This window comes from Gallinula chloropus (assembly GCF_964237585.1).
Source record: "Gallinula chloropus genome assembly, chromosome: 23".
In the NCBI taxonomy this organism is placed as follows: domain Eukaryota; kingdom Metazoa; phylum Chordata; class Aves; order Gruiformes; family Rallidae; genus Gallinula; species Gallinula chloropus.
In genome coordinates, this window is record NC_140108.1 from 8,507,064 (window position 1) to 8,532,937 (window position 25,874).

General features: G+C 45.2%; 2 protein-coding genes across 2 annotated transcripts; one reads left to right on the forward strand and one right to left on the reverse strand.

Moving 5' to 3' along the window:
- Positions 1-1,219: 1,219 nt before the first annotated feature.
- On the reverse strand, positions 1,220-8,356 carry SLC35E2B (solute carrier family 35 member E2B; the record flags this gene model as incomplete). The annotated part of the gene is made up of 8 exons (XM_084274732.1): positions 1,220-2,120; positions 3,166-3,311; positions 3,999-4,071; positions 4,599-4,652; positions 5,206-5,326; positions 6,025-6,152; positions 7,242-7,377; positions 8,038-8,356. 8 exons carry the CDS (start codon positions 8,354-8,356, stop codon positions 1,874-1,876), a joined length of 1,224 nt encoding a protein of 407 aa, XP_084130858.1. The 3' UTR covers positions 1,220-1,873.
- Positions 8,357-13,224: 4,868 nt separating this feature from the next.
- On the forward strand, positions 13,225-25,841 carry LOC311200304 (uncharacterized protein; the record flags this gene model as incomplete). The annotated part of the gene is made up of 9 exons (XM_084274505.1): positions 13,225-13,244; positions 13,500-13,572; positions 14,319-14,472; positions 17,311-17,456; positions 18,973-19,149; positions 19,777-19,890; positions 22,841-22,927; positions 24,458-24,605; positions 25,030-25,841. The coding sequence occupies 9 exons, from the start codon at positions 13,225-13,227 to the stop codon at positions 25,062-25,064; spliced, it is 954 nt and encodes a 317-aa protein (XP_084130631.1). The 3' UTR covers positions 25,065-25,841.
- Between the last annotated feature and the right edge of the window lie 33 nt (positions 25,842-25,874).

The window sequence follows — 25,874 nt, forward strand, 5'->3', positions numbered from 1 at the left end:
GAGCACAGAGTTTCCCAGCAACAGGAAAGGCAAACACCTGCTGGCTTTCAGAGAAGCTCAAAGAGCTTCATGAAGGGGTTTCCATGAGAATGAAGCTAGGCAGCCAGAAAGCCACCTGCATTTGGCTCCCAACAAGGAGATAACCTACTACAAATCAGACTTTGTTTTCTCCCAAGTGCACTGAAATTATTAAAAGCATAACCAGAAGAAAACAAACAACAGCTCCAGCCCTAGTCCACACTTTGTGTAAAATGCCAGGAGTACAACAAAACAACCCCCACAGACACTGTGTACACAACACGGAATTAAAAAAATAACTAACGTTTCCCTCCTGCTCAGATCCTCAGAGGACACGCCCCAGGCAAGCAGCCAGGAGAGGAATGTAACCTGAAGTAAGCACAAGTCAAAACAGGCACACACTACTTAAATAAACAAAGACAGCTCCTTCAGAGAGACCTTCCAGGGAAAGGCAGCTTTGATCTCTGCAGGAATACTTTGCTGAAGCTAACGGACTCTCTCACAAGCTTAAATTTTTCAGGAACTCCACTAGTAGAGTGGATTCCCTAGTATGATTCCCTACTAATTCCCTAGTAGAAACTATTTTACCACAAAGCCCATTTTAACCATTCTTCTAATGTCATGCTACCACCTTTCAGAACAATGGCAATTGTTAAAAATCAGCTAATTTTAACTGTTAACTTAATTTTGTTACCAAAAAGTCCATTTGAGTGTTTTTGTAGCTACATGTAACATTTTTTCAAGACTAAATACTTAAGTTTGAGGGGTTTTTTTAACTCTTGGAAGTTATCTTTTAATCTTTGATCTACCACAAAACAATTTCCTTCAAAAAAGACTTCTTAAAAGCAATAGAAATAAAGATGAGCCTCAGTTTATGGTTAATATTCCTCCCATTTGTGACCTCTCATCCTTCTCTTTCAGACACAAGACTCTTTAGAGAACCAGAAGTGATTCTTCTGACCTCTGTACTTGGCACAGAGGTCAGAATTATAACCCTGAGTTTCTAAAAGGCAGTATTTTGTTGCACTGTTAGAAATAATAGCCAAAAAAGTATCTATTTCCTCGTAAGAGAAGCAGAGAATGAAATTCAAGGAATGGAATTAATTTCTTAAGAGAAATGTAGAGAACTGCTTTCTCTATCATAAAATTTTTTCAGTGTTTTTTTACTAAGGAATTGCAAGTATTTCATTCAACACTCTGCTTACACAGTGTGTGTGTGTATAACTGCATTTCAGCATTGCCAATACAGAACCAGGATGCAATATGATCATTTTCCTCAGAGAAGTGGCTTATTCCTAGCTTTGTAGTCAGAAACAGCTTTTCATCTTTCCTTTGGGGCATGGATTCATTTTCATTGTTCACTTCAACTAAAACACCCAAAATAAGCCATCTGTTGGGAGAGGAGGGGGTTCCTTCTTCCAGCTCTACAATGCACACACACGACAGGACGCAGGCAGCGTAAACAGCCAGCAAGGAATTTCAGTTACGACCAATTTCATTTCACTGCACACAAGCAGAATGCAGTGATGGGTCCATGGTTTCACATTATTTTGATGAGGAGGAGGGAGAAAGGAGTTGTTTCCCCATAAGACACTAAAGTTCTTATTTGCTATCTGCAGTCAAGGACAACAATAAAGCCCACGTTTACCACATTATCTGACACTGGGTCCTCTGGTCTACCAGTTTCTCAGTAAATCGAGACTTTCTGGATTCCTCCCATTGTTTTCTCTCTGCTTCAAGTCCCAGGCTCAACCTGCCACAAACTCAAAGGAACCAAAACAGTATCAACAGTTGGAGAAACAGCCACTTTCAGGAAGAGCTTCTCTGAGTTACACTATAAGAATGAAAGGCCAGGTCAATCATAGGGCTCCAAATCCTTGGAAATTAGTGGCTCGGTATCTTCAGTTGCACTTTGTGCAGTCTGTGGCGCTGCAGCTGCCAGGCTGTGGATAGTCTCTTGCTGGTGCTGCTTTGCCTTGTTATACAGAAGAACTCCAATCGTCACTAGAACAGTCCCAACGGCTGAGAGGCTTGTGATTTTGTTACCAAACACAATAATACTTAGCCAGATCGACAGCGCATGCTTCACAGTACTAGCAACACTGGAAAGGAATAGTAAAAGTTACGGCTTTGAATGAAAGCATTCTCACATCCCACACACCACCTCTTCTGTTTTGATTGCTTTTTAAACCCCAACTCAGATCCCACTGTTTCCTCCTGAAGCTAATACCATCACCAAATTGCTTGTGTATCGTCACTCTGATCTTTACACTCATCTTAATTTGGGAGTTAGTATGAAGAACTCACCTTAGGTTTTTTGTTTTGCTGCATTAAGTAGGCAGTTACAGCAGTAGCAGCTCATGTACAGCTCACAGACATCCAGAAAATGCTAACTGGCAACAGAACTATCATTTGCAAGTCTGCTGCTACTTTATAATAAGAATTTAAGAAACTTCATATACATGTAAATACGAATGTGTCCTTTTACATCCCCTTAGGTAGAGAAGACCAACTACTTCTGAATAAGCATGTGTCTAACAGTGGATTGTCACAGGAGTGTAGCAGGGACACCTGGAAGAATAAGACTGCAGAAGCCTTCAGAGTGTAGGACCAGGATTACCCCACAGGTCCCAGGGCTGGCCATACAAATGTCAGGGTAACAGAGCTGCCGATAACGGGCAGCACAGGAGGCAGCTGACTGCAGAGCACACAGTTCAGATACAGCTCGACATGCTGCTGTCAGGCTTCAGGAAAAAGGGTTGCAGAGCTCATTCTGTACCACACCAAGATGTACATAGGTGCTGCCTTATCACTGAAGCAAATGGCAGCTTAAACTTTGACTCTAGGGCTTCAGCAAGTCCGCTGGGTCTCATGAACCAGCCTTAAGGACTGGCTGTTACACCTCCATACAGTACTCCTGTTCCACAAGCTCACCAGCACAGGTCAAATGCTGCCCTCCTCACACAGTCAGGGAGCAAACCACAACGTTTTGGTGATGTGGGTGACAGACGTTTTCTTCTTGGTTTCATGCATTTATGCATGTGCATTATTTATATCTCTGCACAATACCTTTACTGCCTGGTTCTCAAGCAGAAAAGCTGAGGAATTAAAAAGAAAACAGCATTCTTGATGTGGAAATAGTTTTACCTGAAAGTCACAGGAGAAATTTTTCCCATCAGGGCATAGGCTGTAACACTTTGTAAGTGGAACAAGACTCCATCTATTAAGAGAAGTACAACAACATCTTGGTTGTAGCTGAAGCTTCTCCCACTTTTCCCAATCACAGGCACATCCTAAAAAAAGAAAGGAGAAAAAAAATAAATGAGGACTTTAAGAGTTTACTTTACAAATAAATTTAGTAAAGATGAGTTAGACAGAAAATTGTTTTTATTATTATAAACAGATACAGGTTTACATTTAAACTTCAGCAAAGCAAACCCTAAAACATACAGGACATTTAGATCCGACAGTTTCCCCCAAAAGAGAATGTACTAGAAAAACAGCTCTCATTTGACTGAACCTTCCCCTGTGCTCAGCCTGCCTATGAAATACTTTCTTGGCAACAAAACATCAGGATGTGAAGGATATCTATTTGATGTGATACCTTATACTTAATCTCAATTTTGCTTTCATAGAGTTAATATTACTGGACACAATGTCAATATTGGCAAAAAGGAAACAAATATTTAAGAGTTGGCTTTCAAATCTTTATCTAAAACTTTAAATGCCCTTAGACCAAGATATGATTTGATCTAACAGTCCTGAAATAAACTCAGGCTTTCTGGGTCATTTGCCAACTCATGTCTGCATTAATCTTTTCTCTTTTTGACCTCCTGCTGACAAACAAAGGATGAAATGCATTTCAGGGACATTTCAAAAACATGGGAAGAATGAAAAGTAAAAATTAAGATTAACCTTAGTTGCACATTCTGTTCAAAAAGAAAACATAAATCAGTGTTAGTGGATTTGAGGTCACTAACCATGAAAAATATCCAAGCTGGAATAAGCATAACCACTGCAGCAGCACTTGTGTAGAACTGAAGCTCTGGGGCTCTACAAAGGAGAAAAAAAAAAAAAAGGATTAAAATTTTTAAAAGCTGCACCACTCCTGTATTTACAGATATCAAAAAGCAGTAAAAGCCATCTACCAAGCTCTGAGAATAACAAATTCAGCAATCTCTTGCAAAGATAGTGTTTTGCTTTTTATGTTGGCCAAGACAGAAGATAAAAGGTGTGAGTTTAAAGACCAAAACTAGCATATCATCTTGTAGTAAGATACATAGAGAGGTATATTTTACCATATTTTACTCCTGGAGAGAGTTCTCAAGTTCATTTCTGCATACCTAATAACATTAAGGGATGTTTTACGGTTGCAGAATAAGGACTTGCTTCTGAATATGCTGAAAGTATTAGCTGATTATGAGACTCTGACCTACTGCAGTGGGATCTGAGCGTAGAGGAGTTCTCTTCCTCTGGTTAAATTATTTAGGTTAAAGTGGTTTGCAAACTATCTGAGAAACAAAGATAATCTTGCTGCAATATCATCATATCACTTCCATACATATATTTTGAATACTTACGAAAATCTGTATTTATCTCCACTGAGAAGTTTTTTGGAAAAGACATTTTGCAAACTGGAAGAGAAAAACCAAACACCATTTATCTGTGTCTCAGTTACAAGTAAATCAACCCACGAGACAGACAGTTGCTTCCTTTAGATGGGGAGATCGGTTTGCTACACATTGTGTTCTACATGATATGAATCATAGAATCCCAGACTGGTCTGGGTTGGGAGGGACCCCCAAGGATCACAGAGCTCCAACCCCCTGCCCCTCTTTCTCCCCAATTTGTAGGGGAGCTGCTCCGGCCCTCTGATCACCTCCATGGCATCCTCTGAGCCCTTTCCAACAGTCCCACATCTTTCTTGTATTGGAGGCCCCAGCTCTGGACTATATAGTTTGCTGTGCAACTACAGGAAGGAGTTTGGTGTACCTCCTTTAGTCCAAAGGAGCTGTACTGTCTTTTAATCTCATGAATGCTGGCAGATGTGAAAGAAAAGCTGTGTCTTCTCCTAAAAATAACTTCTAACTGCCAGTGTGCAAAACCAATGACAAGTAACAATTTTCTTCTATCTACCAATAAATAAAATTCCATTATTCCACATGTGCAGTTATCATTATGCCTTACCAATCCATGATATTAGTAGATAAAGCTGCCGAGAAGCCTAGAATGTTGAAGCTGATTTCAGTGGCTGTACATAGCGCTAGCCCACCCATGACAGGAATGAGAGAGAGATTAACCAGCAATCCTGCAAATGAAAAGAAAAATGCAAGTCTGATTTTAATTACTGTACTTCCAATTGCATGTATCAGATAGCACAGGATTTTGGAAGTTCAAATTCCACCTTAACTTCTTTAATGGAAAGACAGAGCAGCTTACATCACTGGAATTTAAAGTGAAGAGGGTCTGGAGTGAGATCTCAGACAATAGCAGGGTGCTCTCGAATCACAAGGTTGGAAAAGACTGTTAGGATCATCGAGCCCAACCATTCCCATCCTGTGCTAAGCCATATCCCTAAGTACCTCATCTACCCTTTTTTTAAACACATCCACAGATGGTGACTCAGCCCCTCCCTGGGCAGCCTGTGCCACAGCCCCACAGCTCTTTCAGGGGAGAACTTTCCCCTCCCAGCTGAGCTGACCCTGCCCTGGGGCAGCTTGAGCCCATTGCCCCTTGTCCCATCTCCTGTCCCCTGGCTGGAAAGACCATCGTCCACCTCTCTGCACCCTCCTGGCAGGGCAGTGTAGGCAGTGATACAAAATCTCTTCAAGCAACTAGCATGCAATTGTAAGGGGAAATCACAAATAAATTATATTTTGGGCTGGAAGAAAATATATTGTGGTAAGCCAGTTGCTTGGTTTGAGGGGTGGGGGGGGTGGGGGGGGGGTGTGTTTGTTTTGCTTTTTACACCAACAGTAAATCCCATTTCAGCAGTGATGCACTCACCAGTGTATTCCCCTAATATCATCCGGGACATGATAACAGTGAAAATAGGTGCAGAGCTCTTCACAGTTTCTGCAAATGAAACTGCCACGTTTTTCAAGCTGACAAGACCCAAGACTACTGTTGCAAATCTGGGACAGAAGAACACATGAAATTAAGCAGAAAATAAATGAATGCTTTAAGAGCTACTCTTAGACATCCAGCATGAAAAAAAGAATTGCATGAATTGCATTATAATTTCTTTAGGTTTATAGATTTGAGCTGCAGTAACTAAGGATATGGACAGATGTAGTTGGCAATCAAGTTATCAAATTATGGAAGCTTGACTGAAAGCAGCAGCTCCTCAGCAACACACCTTTATTCCACAGCACTGGCAAGGTCAATGTGTCATATCTATTTCTTTCTGCTTTTGTTTAAGTTATTTAGGTAGCTCCAAGGGAGGCAGACCCTTGGGCATCCATGCCATGTCTGTGGATGTACAACCATTTCCAGAGTTTACTTTTCAATGCCCTGACCCAAGCTTCAGATGACAGTATTTTAAGCTAAACTTTTCAGTAGGCTCAGCTAAAAAAGTTTGTGCATTTCTGCTAACAAACAGTAATTCCCCAAGGAAATGTTGTCATTTGCAGTTACCCATCTTTAGTGTAAATTGGGTGCACTACACATTTACCATGCTTGAAAGCACGAAATTAAACAGGGCAGCAAAGTTATGATGAACCCTGTTATCCTTTATCACTTTTGCAGCACAGAGAAAGCCAAATCACATATTATCTCTGGGACTACAAACTGATACTATCCCAACAGGCAGCAAATACTTTTAAAAAGAGAAATGTTAATAACCTGCATCACTTTTGAGGCAAATTGCTGGAAAAGGTGATAGAACAAGGCAACATCATCATCAATACTAGTATACTGAAGAAGTATCAGCCTCAAAAGAGAGCAGGAAAAAAGTAAATGCAGAAAGAAGTATGTTCTCTCTAAATGTGATGGGAAACCAAGCTAGGAAAACCCTTGACATCTGGAAAAAGGAACACAATGTTTAGCAACAGGAACTAAAAATAAAACTATAATATGGTCTTTTCTGGGGGGGTTGGGGCAAAGTGAGTATTCCAAACACTATCCAATCAAGAATGAAAAGGGAGAGAGCCATGAAAATACAGCTTCTGTTCAGAACACCACAACAAAGCAATCAGATCTCTAGGAAATATTTAACCATTTACCTCATTAATCCAACAAACAGCATTATCATGATGAAATTGGGTGGATAAGAGATGCGTGTTTTGTGTTGATACAAGCAGCATGGAACAAACATTTTTATACAGCCAATGAAGGTGGTTGAAAGCATTTGAACAGCACCTAAAGGAAGATATGAGGGGAAAACAAATAAAATCAGAAGATGATGGGAACATGGTGATTCAAGCAACATAAGAACATGTCTTAGACAAACTTCTCTGGTACTTTCAGCAGCTAAAAAACATGGCAACTGCTACCTAGATTTTATGAATTCTCATTAAAGCCTTTTACTGCCTGCATCTACCAGCAGGGCAGCAGAATAAAACAAAGGTGGCATACACCTATAAAAACCAGTTCACAGATGAAATGCCCTTTGTTTCCCCCTTAAAATAAAAAAAAAAAAGAAAAAAGAAAAAAAGAATAAGCAGCCCTTTGTATAAGAAAGGTCACACAAAGGCAACTTTTACACTTCTGCAGGGCTGTTAAGATTATCAATAACTCCATTTTATTTTTAAAAAACCCAACAACCCAATATAGAAAACCAAAAGAATTACATTCTCAAAATGCCATCCTACAGCTCCTCTATGAGCAAAGTTTCACACCATTTTTCAGCATGTTGAGATGACAGCTCAAGAGTTCCTGGCCCCAGTATCCACCCCCACATCTCCTCACTAGATCATTTTCACTTCTGTTGAACAATGTTGTCCCTCAGCCTTATCTAAGAGGATCTGGTATTGTGAAATATCTTACTGGAATTAAAGGGTAAAAGAAAAGTGGGGTTACCTAGCATGCTGGGCTCTCCTTCCAGTAATGAAAGAATGTATTTGTTAAGAAAAAGAGTGCAAAAGCTGAAGAAAAACCACAAAGTGAGGTAGATGAGAGCATGAGAATTCCAGATGCCCAAGTCCGACTCAATGACCGTAGTCTCTGTGATAGTTATTTTCAGAACATTCTCCTCTGGTACACTATCACTTCTGGCAATGACAAATTTCTCACTCCTATTAGGAAAGACCCAATGAAATAGTGATTTTCCCTTTGGCTTTTCTTCAACAGAGGGAGGATTCGGTTCCTCCTGTGTCTGAACACTTGTCACAGTTGACATGCTGACATTAAAAACCAGTATCTGTCCTTAATGCAAACCAACATTGACTTAGCACAGAACAGCACTTCAATGGGATGGAAATATCATGTGATTAGTCTTTCATCTCCCATGGCCTGAAAAAGTGTACTTGGTCCTCCAAACAACATCTTGCATAAAAATAAACTTCACATGCTTCTTCATGTGGTCTGTTCCATTTTCTTTCTGCCTAAGGAGGAAAAGAAAAAAGAAAAAGGAGGAAAAAGCATGTAGCTCTGAACTTACTGACATTTTAAATTCCTAATGCAGCAAAAATACCCCATTTCACCTGCAGTTTTATGAAAGAAAAGAGACTTCTATAACTTGTCTTTCAGACTCTATTTTGCACTCCTAATATCAGGAGGCCTGAAAGACATACCTGGCCTGAAACCTCCCCATGGATCCCACAAGCAGCCCCTCTGACCCTGGGGCTCAGGGCTTTCCTTTGCCAGGGAACCCTCCTAATACTTCCCTGTGTATTTTTCTCAGCTTTACCAGTATTCACATTCAAACAGTAGCTCCCAAACCAAAGGAGCCAGGACTGGAAGACATAGCTGTTTTTAACATCTTTCTCTTCTACAGCCTGCCAACACAGCCTTTCCCACTCTGATTAAGTCTCCTCAATAGTCTATAGCTTCACCAATCTCAGTCTAAGGTCTTCTCATAACCACGCAACAGAAAAACCTCCACAAGCCAAAGTATCTGGGCAGCATCCTGTAACCTTAGTATTCATTTACCCGTTATCATCTCAAGCCTAAGTGAGCGATCAATAGTCAAGGACTATAATTTACAGCCCTCATAAAGACAGTTACCCTGGTAATTATAAGATCTAAGTGAACAAAAGTAGGAAAATACATTAAAGAGCTTTCTCAATAGACTCCTTCTCCATTTAATTACTTGTAAATTACTTATTTTGCCACTGCAGTACTGCCACAGCTCACAAGTCAATATTAGTACTTCCAATAATTCTTAAACTCTTTTTAAAATACCCAATAGAAAAATTCCTTAAATAATTTCCAACTAGAGCTTTCTCCTTTTACAACCTACTTGAAATGAGGCAAGTTACAGTAGAAAAGTATAGAGAATAATAAAAACCCACACCTTTCTTCTTCTGAAGTAATGTTAGTTATTATCATAATGCTAACAAAGTCTGCATTAAGAAAGAAAGAAATAACACTTAGGCAGCTTATCTGCAGTGTTAACCCACACTATCAGAACTATTACTTTATATTTTGTAGGCTGTGGTTTTTCAATGAGGGGAAAAAAGGATTAGTCAGGTAAGAATGGTACAATGCACACGACAAGGAACAAACAATAGGGGAAAATAAATTTTAAAATACTTTTCTACTGAAAAGTTTTCTGGATAGAAAAGCTGGTGGGTTGTGTAATTCTGTGTGGGGAAGTTAATCACTGGACATCTTGGAGAAGCTGTCTGAAATAAGATCATAATACTACAATGTATCAAACAATGAGAGCCCAGGAAATAATCAATGGCAAGCAAAAATACAAGTGCTGTAATGAGAGCTACTGCACCTGCCCCGATTTTGTTAGCATGTGAACAGGTGGAGGAGATACACTATTTCCTTCATGCTCTGCTAATGCCCAGTGTGACATCTCAGAATAAACCCTAGGGAGGTACTGAGGAGCTGAATGTATCGTGCCAGGTTCACTATCCAAACAGCAGCTACTGTCCACTGAGATCTTTCATTCCTCCTCTTTCTGTTATTACAGCCACACACCCCAGGATCCCATCCCTATCCCCATCCCTCTTTCCATCTTACCAGAAGCCCTGCCAGCAGCACACGAGACCCTCTGATATGCTCAGTTAAATCATTTGCTGGCATTAACCCAGACTGAGGCAAAACTTCAGGAAGATTCTTCAAGAGAAATTGCTAAGAAAAATGGATTCTTGACTCCTCCTCCTTTTTCCAGGTCTTTAAAAAGCCCCAGCCCTCTACATTCAAAATGGTTAGTTATCACAGCTTCGTTAATACATTTTACACCACTCAATTACAGACAAAAGCAATTAAGCACAGCAAAACTCCCCCCTCAGCAGTGCTGTGGTACCACATTGGGTATCACTGATTCCACATACGCAGGAGGAACAGCAAAACTGCTTCCCTAAGTTACTGACCTGCTGTCTTAAATCAACAGGAAAGTCTTAAGTGGGCTGGAAGAGTTCTCCATCTGGAACTAATTCAGGCTGCCTCCCTTAAGGCCAACCAGCAGCTGATGTTTACCAATAGATGAAAACGTGGCAGTGGTTGGTAGACTGTTTCTCTTGGATTGCACACAAAGGTTTAATCTTCCAGCTCAGAGCAAATACCACGCAGTGCATTTTACTGTCTTCTCCAACTTTTAACTACATTAACTGCAAAAACTTTGTGTTAAAGCTGGAAAAAAATATGGAATATAAGTTTTGAGAGCCTGACACAAATTCTGACTCAGAAGTAGGCAGCTACCAATGCAACAACTCCCCAATTTCTTAAGCTTTAAGACATATTCATGACTACCTGCACTCAAATTTCTCCCCTTTCTACTCATGACAGTTCTAAATTTAATCAGAAACACACTCATTTCAAACTTAAAACAGGAGAAAAACCTTTTCTCTGAAAACTTTTAAGAGTGAAAAAAATGAAGTCATTATCTGGTTGTGCTTCTAGATTTAATTAAAAAATACTACTTTTCCCTCTGTTTTTAAGAGTAGTAATTTCAATAACTGAATTGCTTATGCTATTTTCTATTGTGTGCAAGCAGCCTCAATGGGAATAAACCTCGTTTCACTGCCAGGCAGCCTGCATGAATATATACAAGTGACAGCTGTCTGTCCAGTGGTTTCGTGGAAATGGTGCCACAGCTTAAGGAACAGTTGGGATTAACACCAGCTCACAGCTTGTGAAACGAATCGCAGCCCCTTTGCTCGCTCCAACTGCAACAACTGTTTTTCCAGACACACCATAGATCAAACCAGGGAAAGGGCTCCCTCCTGAAATTATAAGGCTGCAAAAACAAAATGCAGGAGCGACACAAGTGAACTAGAAAACGCTCACATCTTTAAGCTAAAAAGCCAACAGTACAGCCAGTCTTTCCTTGGAACTGAAGGAATAAAGTTATTTAAAGGCAGCACTACAGCAACAAAAGACAAAGCAGTGACTTGAAAAAGGAAATGGCTTTATCTTGAAAATGGAAATGGCTTTATCTTGAAAATAAAGAGTAGCATTTCCAGCACTACAGATTCTGTGGAGTTTGACTGTCCATGGCAACCATGGTTGTGCACCAAGTCCTTCATGGTCCTTCCACAGAGCGTGCTAATTATTTTTTTAGGATGGAAATGCCAATTCATTAGCAAGCATCTATCAGGTACTCCAGCAAATCAAATACAAAACCCTTCTGTCCTGCAGCTCACCTCAGAACTCACAGGTTTTGGTCAGAAGCTCTAGTCCCAAACGGATTTGGACAGTCGCCACTACACGTAGGACACCAACAGCTCCTTATCTCGCTCATTTGTCAGGAGCTGGGCGGGCCCTGGACTTCCAGTGACCTCTGAAGACAGAGCACCGCTGCTGATGTTCTTCTGCTTGTCAGCACCTGTATGTGGACAAACACCTCCTTCTGACAATGCCTACAAAGAATTCTCTCTGTAACTCAGCATTACACCTCACACGTGCACTAAAAACGGTTCAAAAGCATTGCAAGAGAAACTAAGTCAGCGTGTGCAGCGAGAACAGCGAGAGCCTGGTGTGCAGAGCCAAGGCAGGACGCGGGAATGCCGCTCCCACCTCAGCAGCCTCGCAGAACTCAGCCTGCCGAGTAAGCCGCAAACACTGACACCCCGCACCGCACGACGAGCGCGTTTAGAGAAACGCAGATGCAAATAAACCCGCAAAGCCACCCAGATCCTTGGCGCAGCCGCTCGGCGCCTCCCGCGCTCCGGTCACGCAGCCCGACGGCCGCCCCTGGGCCGCCCGGGACTCGGGCCCCGCGCCGGCCGGTCACCCCCGCGCGCGAGCGCTGCTGCACCGCGGCCCGTCCCACCCGCCTTTCCGGCTCGAGGACGCTTCGGAGCCCCCGGCGCCGCAGCAAAGCGCGGGCATCGCCCTGCCCCGCGGGCTCGGGTCTTCCCAGCGCCGCACGGCTGATGGTCCGTCCCTCCCGCCGGCGGGAGCCAAGAGCCGGTCTGCACGGCCAGCACCTGGCAGCCCCCGCTCAAGCCGGGCTTCAGGCGCGCCCCTCCCTCGGCCCCTCAGCCCCGCTCACCTGCCTCGCCGCCCCGGGCGGGAGAGGCGGCACCGGGCCGCGCACCGCCCCCGCGGGCAGGGCGGGAGGCGCCCAGAGCGGCCGGACGGGCCGGGCACCGCCCCTCGGGGCCAGCTCTGGCAGCGCCTCAGGCGCGGCGGCTCTTCTCGGGCAGCGGCGCTGCCCCCGCGGGGAAGAGCCCGCGCCCCCTCCTCACGGCAGCCGCTCGTCCCCCTGCCCCCGTGGGCGGGCACCGGGAGGCCATTTTACCAGGGGCGGGAAGGAAACGGGGGTGGCAGGGGCGCGGCTCCCGGTACCGGCCGGCTGACGCCCCACAAAGCCCCGTCAGGCGCTCCCCGCGGGGCCGGCCCCGGCGGGAGCTACCGGGCCGCCCTGCTCTGCTGCGCCGCCTGAGGAGAACGGCGGCCACCCGGGGCAAGCGGGAACGGCCGCAGCGGAGAAGGGAAAGGAGGGAGCGCCGCGGCCCCGCCGCCCTCCAGTGGCGCTTCCCGCCCGGCACGGGGAAGTGACGTCCCGGCCGCCCGGCCTGCCCCGGAAGCGCGGCCTCTGCAGCCATGTAGGTACCGTTACCGGAGGGGGACGGCGCCGGAGCGGCCATGGAGGGCGGCGACGACAGGTAGAGGCGGGAACACGCGGCGCTTCGCGCCATCGGGGCGGGCGGCTCCAGGCGCTGAGGGAGGGCGGCTCTCCGCGCTCCCCGCCTCGTTACCCGGGGGGTGGGAGGGGGCGCGGGCGGGGGCTGGGGAGGGGCGTGGAGCGGCGCCCCCGCACCCGGCACCGGTTGGTACGGCCCAGCCGGCCGGGCGGGAAGTCGTCACTGCCGGCCCCGGTAACGGTTCCCTCCTCTGTCTCCCCTCTTCTCCCCCTCCAGCGGCGCCGCGGCCCCCCCGCTGCCGAACCTCACCCCCCGGCACCGGCAGCTGATCCCCACGCCCTGCGGCCCCGTGAGTACACCCCCCGCCCCGGGCCGGCCGCTCCGCGAGGGGCTTTGCACGGGCCCCGGTGAGGAATGCGGGGGCGCGGGGGGCAAGGCGGGGCTGAGGGGTGCCCGAGGCGCCCCTTCCACCCGCCCAGTGCTCCGCCGCTTTCAAACGGTCCATTGGGTGTCAGCAAACAACCGGCGAAGGTGGAATTGCCCCAGCCGCGGCGCTGCCGTAGCTCAGCCCTGCCTCCGGGTGCCTCCCCAGTGCCGCCTCCCCACGAAGCCTGCCCCGCTTCCCTCGGTTGTATCCGACCGCATCGCTTACTCAGCCTGGGAGTAGCGGGGGTAAAAATCCCCATCCCTCAACGCCTTTGCGCGCTCCTCAGGAGTGTGAACCGTCCTCTGCAGTTCTCTAAAGCCAAAAACCTCCATACAAGGTGCTGGGGAAAACGCCACTGGTGGAGCATCGCTGCACTGTGATAGCTGCGCAGGTGGGCGCTGGTCGTCTCGATTTCAGAGGTGAAATCGTGACCCTCTTGAGGCCCAGACGTCAGTCTGTAGGTATAAGCTAGCAAAATCTAGGCTGAGATTAATTACAAAACAGAGTTTGCCATTCCTCAGTGCTCTGGAGCTTCGATGCGATTGCAGAGTTTGTCTTTGTTTTTCTAAGGAAAACAAAACCCTGTGCTGGTGTCATTGAGCATGTTCCTTAGGAACAGCAGCTACCTTATGCTGCATTCTGTGTTTAAAAATGTCCTTCCTTTGCAGATAAAACCATGCTCAGAGCTATCGTTTCCCGTGAAGATCTACTTCTGCGTCACTATTTTGTCTCTGCTGAGTGTCATAGGGCTCACCATAGAGACACTCGTTCAGCAAACTGAGGAAGACTTCACCATTTCTCTTATCCAGTTAGTTGGAGTGGGTAAGAAGTGTAACTGTTTGTATTTTACAACAGAAATGGTTTTTCCCAAGGTAGTAATTAAGCAGCAACTGAAGTTTCTGATATCACTCCCATTCAGCCCAATGCACACTGAATCTTCTGCTGGCTTATTGCTAACAAGTTAGATGTTTTAGGGGAAGGATCAGTAATGGATGTGGTGTCATCCAAAATACATTCACGTCCAAATAGTGTGAACAAAGATGTAGGTTTTGGAAGCTTTGCTCTAACTGGCTTTCTCTGCTGTCCTGTGACGCAGACGTGGCAGTGACGTTGCTTTCAGACAGCTGCTGCTTCCACACACACTGAAAGTTCAGCTGTGCCAGGAGGTGCTTTACAGTTTCCCACTTTAGTGTCTGTGCTGGGGAATTCAGGTGTCCACACTCCCAGCTTGTCACAGAACATACCTCTCCTGACATGAGCCGTGCTCCTACCCCAGTTCCAGTTGGTTTCAAGGCATCTTCTTACATTGCAAGAAACCAAACACACAGAGCTGGATCTGAAACAAGAAAACGTCATCCCTCTGCATTAAGTTCCTTCAAGAATGTTGCTTCCCCTGAAGTATTTTAATAAAAGCAAATAAGGACCTAATTTTTATTTAAAGCTCTCTGTTTTGTCTAACGGTTTTTGTCCTCCTGGAAGCAAAATCCAAATTTCCTTGGATATTTCCAATTAGAGCTTCAGTAGAAACCCAGGTTCACATTCCTGGGCCCATTTGTATTAAATAGAAATGAAACATAACACAAAAGTAACAGCTGTGTAGCTGTTAAGTATTTTAGGAAGTCCTGTTTGCTGGCTTTCATGGGTCTTGGCTGTTGGCTCACTGGCCAAAACAGCATTAGAGAAGAATAGATGTTCTGTGGGTGTAACATCTCGTGCATGAGAAAGCTTACGATTAGCATGCCTATCATTGCTTTCCAGCTTTCATCCAGAGGGAACAAAGACAATAGATTTGTTCCAGATTCTATAATTAGACACATACAAACAATACTTTTATTCCAAAACTCTCTGCTGAGCTTTTCACAGGACTCAGCATACCAACAAAACCGGCAGCGTTAGAACAGACCGCGGGTGCCTCCGATCTGTCACACTGGTTTTGTTAGCAACTGCTGTCCTGTCATTCCTAGAAGAACCAAGAACCTTCATAATAAACCAAATGAACCACATGATGATATAAAAAGCAAAGTTGAAAGCAGGCTTGTGAACCTATTCCACCACCCTCTGTTGAGACTCATTGGTGTTTGACTCTAATACAACAACACAACACAGGGGGAAGTGCACACCTCTCACAAACCTCTGGTTGAAATCAGGAAAAATAGGGCATTTGTAACACATTCCTTCAGGCTTCAGAGTTTTAATGTAAAGAAAAGTTGTTTCCACATGCTCGTCAGCAAAGAGACCATCATTCAAGGAACCTGTTAATAGTAGGACTGGCTTACCTTGGTGTTTTAAGATGTGCAAGCTAACCTCCACCACATCCCCGAGCCACATGCATTCTGTAGGGCAGACAAAAGACTGAGAGACCCGGTGATAGGTCTTCACAGAAAAATAGATGCTCCAGCTGTGTGAATCTCTTGGATTCACCACTAGGGATATTTATTTGAAAGAGAGTTTGGGATTTCATCTGTTGATAAACATTAGCTTACCAAAACCAAGCGGGCGTCCTTTATTTCAGAAACATGCTCTATGCCATCTCTGCAAAATAAAATAAAGCTCAGAAAACAGTTTGCTTTCAAATTCTTTGTCCAGACTTGTGATGGAGCAGCTGAATTTGCAAAACAAGGAAATACTGTCTTAAGTCTTTTCGGTCTTCCTGAGGTCACAATCACATCATCACAACAAAAATCACGAGTCACTTTGTAATCTTCAGGTTTCTTAATCGCTCTTAATAAAAGTGAAAAAGGAAGTGCAGGCACTGGAGGGTTTGCTGGGGGAAACTGAAGTGATGATGTTACTTTGAAAACCTCTACAAGGCTTTGTCCCCAGGTCCCTAGCAGGGCTAGGTTATAAATCCAGGAAGTCTTCCTCTGGAAAAAGAATCTATTGTTACTCTGCCTGTGGTAAGAATTAACTAGTGTTTGCAGGAACATCCTACACAAGAACAAAGCCCCGAGTCCTGGTTTTATGAAGGAAAGCCTTTTCATTATTTAACCACTGTAAAAACAGATGTGTGGAGTTCACCGGTGATGAATAACTGTGGGGTTGAGAGTGGTGGGCTTTGGTTGAGGAAAAACATTAACTCAGAACTTTGCATATCCGTTTTTTTTCCTGGAGTACAGTTTGTGGGGTGGGGTGTTTCAGGATTTACACAACAAAACCAAACTGTTAGTAATCCAGTCAGAGTTCAGGGCAAGTCATTTGTAGTGGTCAGAACCACAAAAATAGAGGCATGTGTGTGAGTAGTAAATGACTTGTTAGTCACTTGACTTACTCACACTGGGAAGATGATGTCCAGTTCTTGAAAGTGGTGTTGCTTCATTTAATTCCAATATACAATTTGACATTAATGTTCAATATAGTGGGAGTAGAATACCTTACCACTGGTGCCAGTTTGGATAGCTGATGTGTTGCTGTTTTCAGAGTTGCCTCAAGTTATATCAAAATCTAACAAACTCAGTTCTGTTGTACTGAACACAGGGGGAGGAGGACTCCTTTGGGGTATCCAGTTCAGGCTGCTTGGTGAGAATGAAGGTGCACCCTTCGCTGAGGAGCCTGGTACATGGGCTTGGTGCTTCCATTTTGTCACCTGGATGGAGCTGATTGGAAACTCCTACTGTGTGCAGCCTGTTCAGCTGGTAACTGACCTTTCCTTCTCCTCCCCAGTGTTCTGTGTGTACTATGTGACTAGAGGAATCCTGCAGGAGAATCGCCAGGAGCTCATCGTCTTTGTTCTGTCCATCTTGCTAGTGATGTTTCGTTCCATTGTCAACTTCACAGTTCTCTCTGCTGAGCAAAAGCCAAAACTCCTGGTTAGTCTCACTTGCTTTAACTTTGCTTTTCGCCACATTTTGGATTTAAAAAAACCTTAGAAAGGCAAAAACATCTGTGAGAAGGGCACTGATAACAGAGAAAAAACAGGCTGAGTTATTCCTACCCCCAAATAACAAAATTGCAAATCCATCCCTCTGAGCTGTTCTCTGGATTCCTTTATGGAGATACCTGAAAGTAACATAAATATCAAAGAATTTTACCCACACAGGATTACTGCAGAAGATACCCTTCACCTACTCTGCTTCAGATTTCTGTCTTGTCAAACAACTCGTGTGAAGTCACCTAAATCCACCCACCCTGCTAACAGAAGTGGAACCTCATATCTATATGCAAGGACCTATCCCTGAGTCCCTCTGCTCCATAAGCACAGCCACGTGCTTCGCAGAGAGTTACAGTCAAGGAAATGAAAAGCCAGAATGCTCTAGGGAAGGTGCCAGATTACCTTGTTTGCATTTCATAACAATAAAATGTAATACAAAGATTGTATTCTAGGTGTTACTAAGATTTGTAGTTAAAGACTTGTAGTTAAACTTCCGCTTGCCGTGCTTCTCAGCAGTCCTTCCCTTCTGGGGTCACATTTATCTCAGATGTGAGAAGGAGGTTCCTTGCTGTGAAGTCATCCAACAATTATTCTTTGACAGAAGAGATGGCTGCTATGCAAGGGAGATGCAGCAAAGCAGAATTTGCCTATTCAATGAGGGTCAACAAGGAACAGGCATGAGAGATACAAATTACCTTAACATATGCACCCCAGTTACCAGTTTATATATTAAACACAAACCTCAAAGTGAAGCCTGGTGTGGAACAGGTACTATTAAGGACTTTTTTTCCCCCTACTATAAAAATAACTTGGATCACACTAACTCCTGCTTCCTGAGAACAAGACACACTAGTTTAAATATTCTTGTATCAATCTGCTTAGGCTGTTTTGCTGTTTCATCCTCTTTAATATGGCAGGCAGTGTGAATGCCAGCGAAGTTGTGGGTACAACCCAGACAAACCCAATATTTTTTGGCAGTACAGTGTTCAGAATAACCTCTGTGGCAGTCAGTGGGGAAGATTCTGGCTGGTTGGTTTATGCCATGCAGGCATCTGGGAGCCAGTCTCTGTCAAAGCAAGCTGTTCCTTCAAACTGTATGATAAAACCTCAAACAAAACCTTGCTAAAAGTCACCATGATGTTGCAGAGGTCATGTTTCTCTCAACAGTTGTAGAACTACTGCTTTGAAGGTAACATAAACCAAAATAGCCCACGTGAGTTTACAGCTGTTACCAAGTGGTTGCAGCAAATGGCAGAAATCATGGCCTGACCTTTGCCACTTTGTCAGCCTGGCAAACAGTAATCTTTAATTGGTGTCTGTGTAAAACACTACTGCTGTGCAGCCTGGTTCTCCCTGCTGCTCCATCCTTTCTGTTTCCAGTCAGAATATTTCAGGTTAAAGACTGTCCCTGTGTTGGCATGGCCAGTCACATCCCTCTCTCTCTTTCCCGTCAGGCCCGCTTCATTCTGATCCTCCTGGTTGGCTCCTTCGATGTGATCTGTGCCATCATCCTCATTCAGAGTCAGAGCATGATGGCCTTTCGAGTGGGTGGTGCTCTAGAGAGCCTACAGTCACAGTACTTCATGCTGAACCTCTGTTTCTCCATGTTGACCTTTGATCTTCAGGCACAGGTATAGAACTGTCTCCCCTGCATTCCCTTTTTTCATGAATCACTATATATTTTACCACTGTGCTGCCCAAAAGGAAAACTGATGCCGATTTTTGGGAGGTATGTCCATAAAAGCAATTGCATCCAGAAGCTCCAGCCCAACATGGCCTAAAATAAGACAGGTTATTGCTGCCCAGCACCTCTGCCTGTGGTCTCTCCCTTTCCAGCCATCCTTGAGGATTTACTGGGACAGGAGATGGGGGCCTGGCCGAGCAGGGCAAGCAGGGTGAGATAGCTGCCTGAAATTACAGACGAGTGAAGAGAACCCAAGGTCTAGGAAGACTTGGCACTTCTGTACCCTACCCTTCGGCTGTACTTTGCTGCTGTATGACCCTGCAGTACCTTATGCTCCATCTGGAGCACATTGTACTGTCTTTCCTGCTCTGTGTGGGTGCTATTGGAGCATACTGGGAAGTGTATCTGTCCTTGTGTCCTGTTGCATAGTGTCTGCCAGCTTTTGAGGAAACAGCCTTTAGGCCTGTGCCCAACTTAGTGTTGCTGGGAGTTTGTGTCACGTATTTTTTGGTGGGCTGTATGGTCTCTAGATAATCATTTTACCAGCTCTTTGCTTCTGGTTCTTCTCTTTCAGCTCTGCTTGTGTATTCTGCTGATAAGCCTGCATGAGATCACCCTTCTACATAACATCATCTCAGCAACAGGGGTTCTTTGGGCCTGCCTGAAGGTGACCATTAGCATCATCGCAGTAAGTGTTATGCTAACAGTGACACTAGCAAGGGTAGTCGATGTCTGAGATTCACCCACAGCAATTGCCACAGGCTGGGAAATCAGGGCCATCCCACTCTATGGAATACTGCTGAGTGGAAGGGAGCCTGAACGGATCCCAGCAGAAAACAAGAGCACCAACAATAATGAAGTCAGGTTTCTTATCAACCTGTCTCTCTCAGTTGAGCATACAGGATGAAACAATGTCACACCATCATTATTCCTTCCTGAGGGACACTGTTTTACTCTCAGGCCTCAAACTCCTGCTTTAACAAAACCTGTAGGGTCACAGATTCTTCCTGTCTCTGACAAGGGTAGGTGAAACTGGCAGAAGTCCTCCAAATTACTAGGAATGTGGCTATACAGACACAGTGAGACTGCTTAGGCCTTATATCCCTAGGAAACCTCATCAAACAGATGAGGGGGTCCTTTACTGGGGCAGTTTCTTTAAGGGTGGGTGACAGCTGTCAGGTCAGTGGAAGGATTTGTGAACCTGAAATGGAGTTTTTCATGTCAGTCAGACTAAACTTCCTCTTAAATCCTGAGAGCTCAGAAAGATCACAGAGTCGGGGCCAAAGTCCATCAGATATGTGAGTCTCTTATTACCAGGAAGCAGTTTAGGGGCTTATGAGTTTGTTGGGGTTTTTTTTAGGCTCCTTGGGTGTTTGCTTTAGCCATTCAAATTCCTGACAGCTGAAACCCAGCTCTCCAGGTATTTTATTGCTTTCCTTGCTCAAAAGGGAGCTAGCACCAAGCCCTGTGCTTTTAAAATGCTTCAGTAATTTTAGGTGAAAAGTTGCACAGAATCATCTTTCTCCTGGACTTCAGAGCATTGTGGCCACTAAGAGCTATCCAGCAGGGAAACATGGAGATGGGACTAATTGGGAGTGTGACACATGGGAATGACACCAGGGATATTACAGCTTGGCTTCCTCCTAGGAGCCCCTGACAGACCTTTGTGTGGCACTGGATCTTTGCTTTCAGGGAAATTGTATCAGGTATGGAAAGAAGGGAGCAATCAGAACCACCTCTTTTCCCATTGCCATTAAAAGTGTAAACTTCTCAGTTACTTTTTCCCCACTGTCAGAAACAAGGTTGCTCTGAGTGGTGGCCACTCACAGATCAGGAGGGCTCTGCTTCTCCTTGATTTTCCTTCAGGCCTCCAAAGAGGCCCCCTTTCTTTTAAGGAAAGAAAGAGGCACTTCAGTTAGGTGCTCTCATGTCTTAACATACCTGATATTGCTTATGCCTTCAGCCATAGCAAACCTGTGTCTTAAGAGTTCAGCTCAGTGCATGCCTGGGGTAAGTACATATTCTTGCCCTTCGCTCACAGCTATGTGAGAACTACATGAGAGCTACGTGTTACCAACTCTGGGTACACCTCTGACTTCTCTACTGGGAGAAGCTAATGGCCTCTTCTTTAACAAAGAGATAGCAAATATAATAATGGAAAAAATATATAGTGCTGTATTTCATAACTGGCAGCAACCAAAACAGGTGGACACATTCCTTGAGGGGCTGGTAGCTTTGCATCCAAGGTAAAAATGATACTGTCCCAGGCTACAACATGCAGAGACAGTTTCACAGGGGTCACAACAGGAAATCCTTTGCCTTACCCTGTTCAGACAAGTGTTTCACAATCATCTTCTTGCAGATGGTGCAGCAGTAGAAATACTTCTCATTGGGGTGTTTGGTGCTCTCAGAAGCCGCACCTGCTCTGGGGTTGTTAGGTAAGAAAGGAATGGAGACATACATAATCCTCCAGAAAGTATAGACATAACAGAAGGGAAACCTGGAAATGCCTTGTACACTGTCCTGTACAGTACCCTGGTGCCTGAAAGCTCAGTGAAGCCCCATGCTCCCTTCTGGGTTGATGCACATGCCCCTTCCCAAGGGGTTTATTATTTTTCTTTTATTTATGTACACATTCTCCCATTTACTGTAATGGATTTGTTTTTCCCATCTCCATTACTCATTCTCTCTTTTCCCCCATTAATCACTAATTCTCTCTTTCCCCTCTTGCTGTTTCTCATCCTTCTTTGCCTTTCCCTTTTGGCCTCATCTACGAGGAGCCCTGTAGTCCCACAGAAAATGGGGACCATAGTAAAGGTGGCAGAGAACAGACCAAACTCCCTTGGAGGGGGACAGTTCCCTTAATGCTTTTCTAGGGGCTCATAAATCAACCATTGCTGAAGGATCAGTATTGGTTTGGGGGGAGAATCTGGGGTTGACGCATCAAATCTCACCGTAGTGTTGGTGTGGCTCCTGCTCTCATTGCCAGTGTCAGGGCTGCTCTCCTTTCGTTTGCTCATACCTGCCCTTCCAGTTCAGCACTGCTGAAAGCTGCTGCCCACTGGAAAGCAGCCTGTCATTTCTTCTTGCCCAAGTTCCAAGGTCAATTGTGAAATGAAGTTTTTCAGACAGTTAAATCCTTTTGCTGCTCCCACGTTTTGGTCTTCAGTGACTTCACTTCTCTGCAGCAGGAGCAGAATGGAGGAATCAGTCACAGGGCACCTGCTGTCTGTTGGCTGGAAAGACATTGAGTTGTTAGGGAAAAATTTGACCCTAGCCAGAGAAGGACATCAGCAGCTCAGAGGAGTCGACTGCTTCTCCACTTAAGCTGGCTGGAGTTGTACTGGAAGTAGCACAAGAGACAGAGCTCAAGGGGATGCTGAGATGGCTCAGATTGCACCTGGTTGTCAGGATGTGCTCACTGGTTCTGATTTCACCTGGCCCAGGTCACTGGAAAATAGAGTCTCTATTTCCTGCTAAAAACCAGGGGTAGGTAAGGCAAGTGGAGAGCAAAGTTACACCTGAGACCTCAGCTAGACCAGCACTTGAAATGCTATTGCAAAATCAACTCTGTGCAGCCTTTATAGTGTACAGAGCAACGTGTTACAAAGCTGTGTGTATCTCATCTCATTTTACAGATTTTAAAGGAACTGAAACCTCTGGTGTGGATTTTTCTGAGTCAGAACATACCTGAAGTAGTTTATCTCATCTACCTGCTGTACACGGTAACTCATCAAACTTCCTTGGTCAGTAATGGGGAGCAGAGCTGGGGGCCTCCTCTTCAGCCCTGGATCCTTGGGCCCAAAACGTGGTGCCTCATTCCATGCATACTCCTTCCCTGCAGCTCCTGGTAGAACCAGTGAGAGCAGCAGGCACATCCTACCTCTTCAGGATGAACTTTTCAGACAGGAACCATGTCAAACTGCTCTTGACCGATTAGTTAAGAGGGAGAGGTCCTGGAAGTCTCTGCAACTGGCAAAGTGTCCAGAATGATTAGAGAAACATGGAACAAAATTTACCAGTACAAGATAAACAGCTCCTCAAAAATGCCTCCCCCCTTCAGGAGAAGTCTCAAATGGTGCCAGAACGTCTGACCACCTGCAAGGTTGTTACAGTTTAAAGAATTTTGTAGGCAGCACCTCCAGCTGTCAGCCTGGATGTAGCCAAGGGAGATAGTGTGAGCCCAACCAACTCCAGTGTTAAGCATTTTTTGGCACCATGCTAGTGATAAACGTACTGATCAGTGGGGCACTTCCCACAAGATCTGTGAAAGGAGGTGAGGAAGAAGAAAGGCAAAACAGATTTTTCATCACAGGAAGGGCTCAAATGCTGATAGCAGCCAGTGTTTCTCATGCTTCAGATAGTCTCCAGGTACTGATAAAAGCCCCATGGCAGCTCTCACCCAAGTCCTTGGGGTTCTGTTTGTTCAGGTGTGCCCTCAGATCGGACTCTTCCAGGAATTCACAGGCCTGGTGGGTCTGGCAAAGCACAGAAGGACCACACACTGTCTTTGGTGACTGCATGTGTTGCAGCTGGGAGGAAAAGTGCAGGTAGTGGCTTTGGATGTGAGAGTAGCACAACAGCTTGACAATAGCGACTGTGTAAGAGTACCCAGCAAGCGGGGGCGTGGGCACGCAGCAGGTGACAGTCTGTGCTAGAGCTCTGTAATGGGGACACTTCTCCAAACCAGTTCGGTTTGGTGTGTTTTATCCAACTGCCTGAAAGGAAAAGGTTAAAAAAAGGAGGGAAAAGGGAGCTGCACTTAAGCATTCATTTCTTTGGCTCTGAAAAAGCTGCTGCATCACCTCTGTACAGCGACTGCTTAACAACAGGAAAACTGACTGAACTTACCAGAGAACCTAACTGCACCACAGCTGGCCAGGCCATCCATAACCTGCCTTGATTCAGGATACACACTGCCTGTTTGTTAGCAGATTGGAGGTATCAGAAGTGTGCTTTTAAAATCTCACCCTGGCCATCACCAGGCTCGCTGGACCAGTGACTCAAACTAGGCACAACGCTGGTTTAATACGGCTTCAGTGATGCAGAGCTCAGAAGGTGCAATAATGCATCTAGCTGGAGCCAGTGTGCGGCCAGGGAATCGGGATGGGGCCAGTGAGGAAGTTCAGACCGGTTCCCCCACCTCCAGTTACTACCCAGCAACTTCTTCCAAAAGTTTAGTGGCCAACAGCATTTTATGGCTTCGGGTTTTTGTGGCACTGGATGTTGATTGTTCTATGTCTGTGTTCCTGCAGGTGATCAGAGAGTGGGGCAAAGGGAGTTCTTACACTCTGGAAGCTGCTTTCATTACTGGCTCCTGCATTTCTGTGGCAATAAAGTCTGTTTTGTTTTGGGCATTGGCTCACGTCTACCGCAGCTTCGGGCAGGGGCTGCGAGAAAGAAGTAAGTACCTAGGAAGGCTGACTGAGCTGGGAAGCTGTAGCCTGTAGTATCACAGGCACAATTAACTAGAGAGCTTGTCAAGCCAGGAAGATAGTTAGGGGGAGTCACAGGGACAGGCAGATCCCTAATCACTTCAAGCACGACTGCAACCTCAGAATTTACTCTCCCTGAAGAAAAGCAGCATTAGTCAAAGCCACTTGCACCCTGGTCAAGAGCTGCTGCTGTCTGGAAGGAGACCAGTGGGCAGAAAATCTCTACGAGATCTGTGCTATTTTTCATAATATGTAATTGCCTTATATCTAAGAGAGGCAGAAAAAAGGGACCTCAAGAGCCACTAATACTGAACTACCCAAACCTCCTTTTACAGGTAGGACAGAAACGCTGCTAAGCATCAGTATAGACTGATCCTCCTTTCTTCCCACAGTGTTTTCTTCCTATGGAAGGATCGATGACTCCTGAGCATCCCCGTTGTGTCGTACCTGCAGCTCTCACAGGGTGAAATCATGGCTGAGGAAGTTCTGATCCCACATTTATGTTCAGGATGTAGCCAATCTCACAGATGTAGGGGAAGCTCCTCAGAAAAGCATCTGGATGTTTCTTGGTTTGTATTGTGCTAGGGGACTAGAGCAGTGCAGCTGGTACCTTAGCTTAATAAGCAAAGCGTGCTCGGGAAATGCACAGTAATCCTCTCTGGTCACAGCTCTGCTGACAGGACAGCACATCTCTCACTCCCTGTTTTCCTGGTGTTGCTTTGTAACTGCAGGAGGTTCACAGCACACACGTGAGTATAGAGAATGCTGTCCATGTAAATATGTTTTTCTGGATACACACAAACACCACGAAAATAATTTGCACACCCACCTTTCATTGCTGGGTCTAGAAGCACACTGCCCTGCTGGCATTCCTCAGCTTGTTGTTGCTCAGAGGTCAAGCCCTGAAGTTGTTTCGATGACATCTGCATTCTCTGGTCTCCACTCTGGCTGTGTGATGTCTGAACGCCAGCAGAACCGCTGGGGCTCTTCCTTCTCCAGCTTCAGAATATTTCATGTTTCTTATAATCCAGCTGCCCTCCACAGTGTTCTCTCCTGCCTTCCCCTGGTGTATCTAACCAACGTGCCATTCCATACACAAGGGTGACTTAAAATAAGCTTTTAATATTGCAATTTAAAAGTTCGGTATTTTATTGACTGGAACCTTTAGCTACTGGCTCTTTTTTAATAAAGTATAAACACGGTTTGCACAAGGATAATTATTTCTCCTATCAGCAGC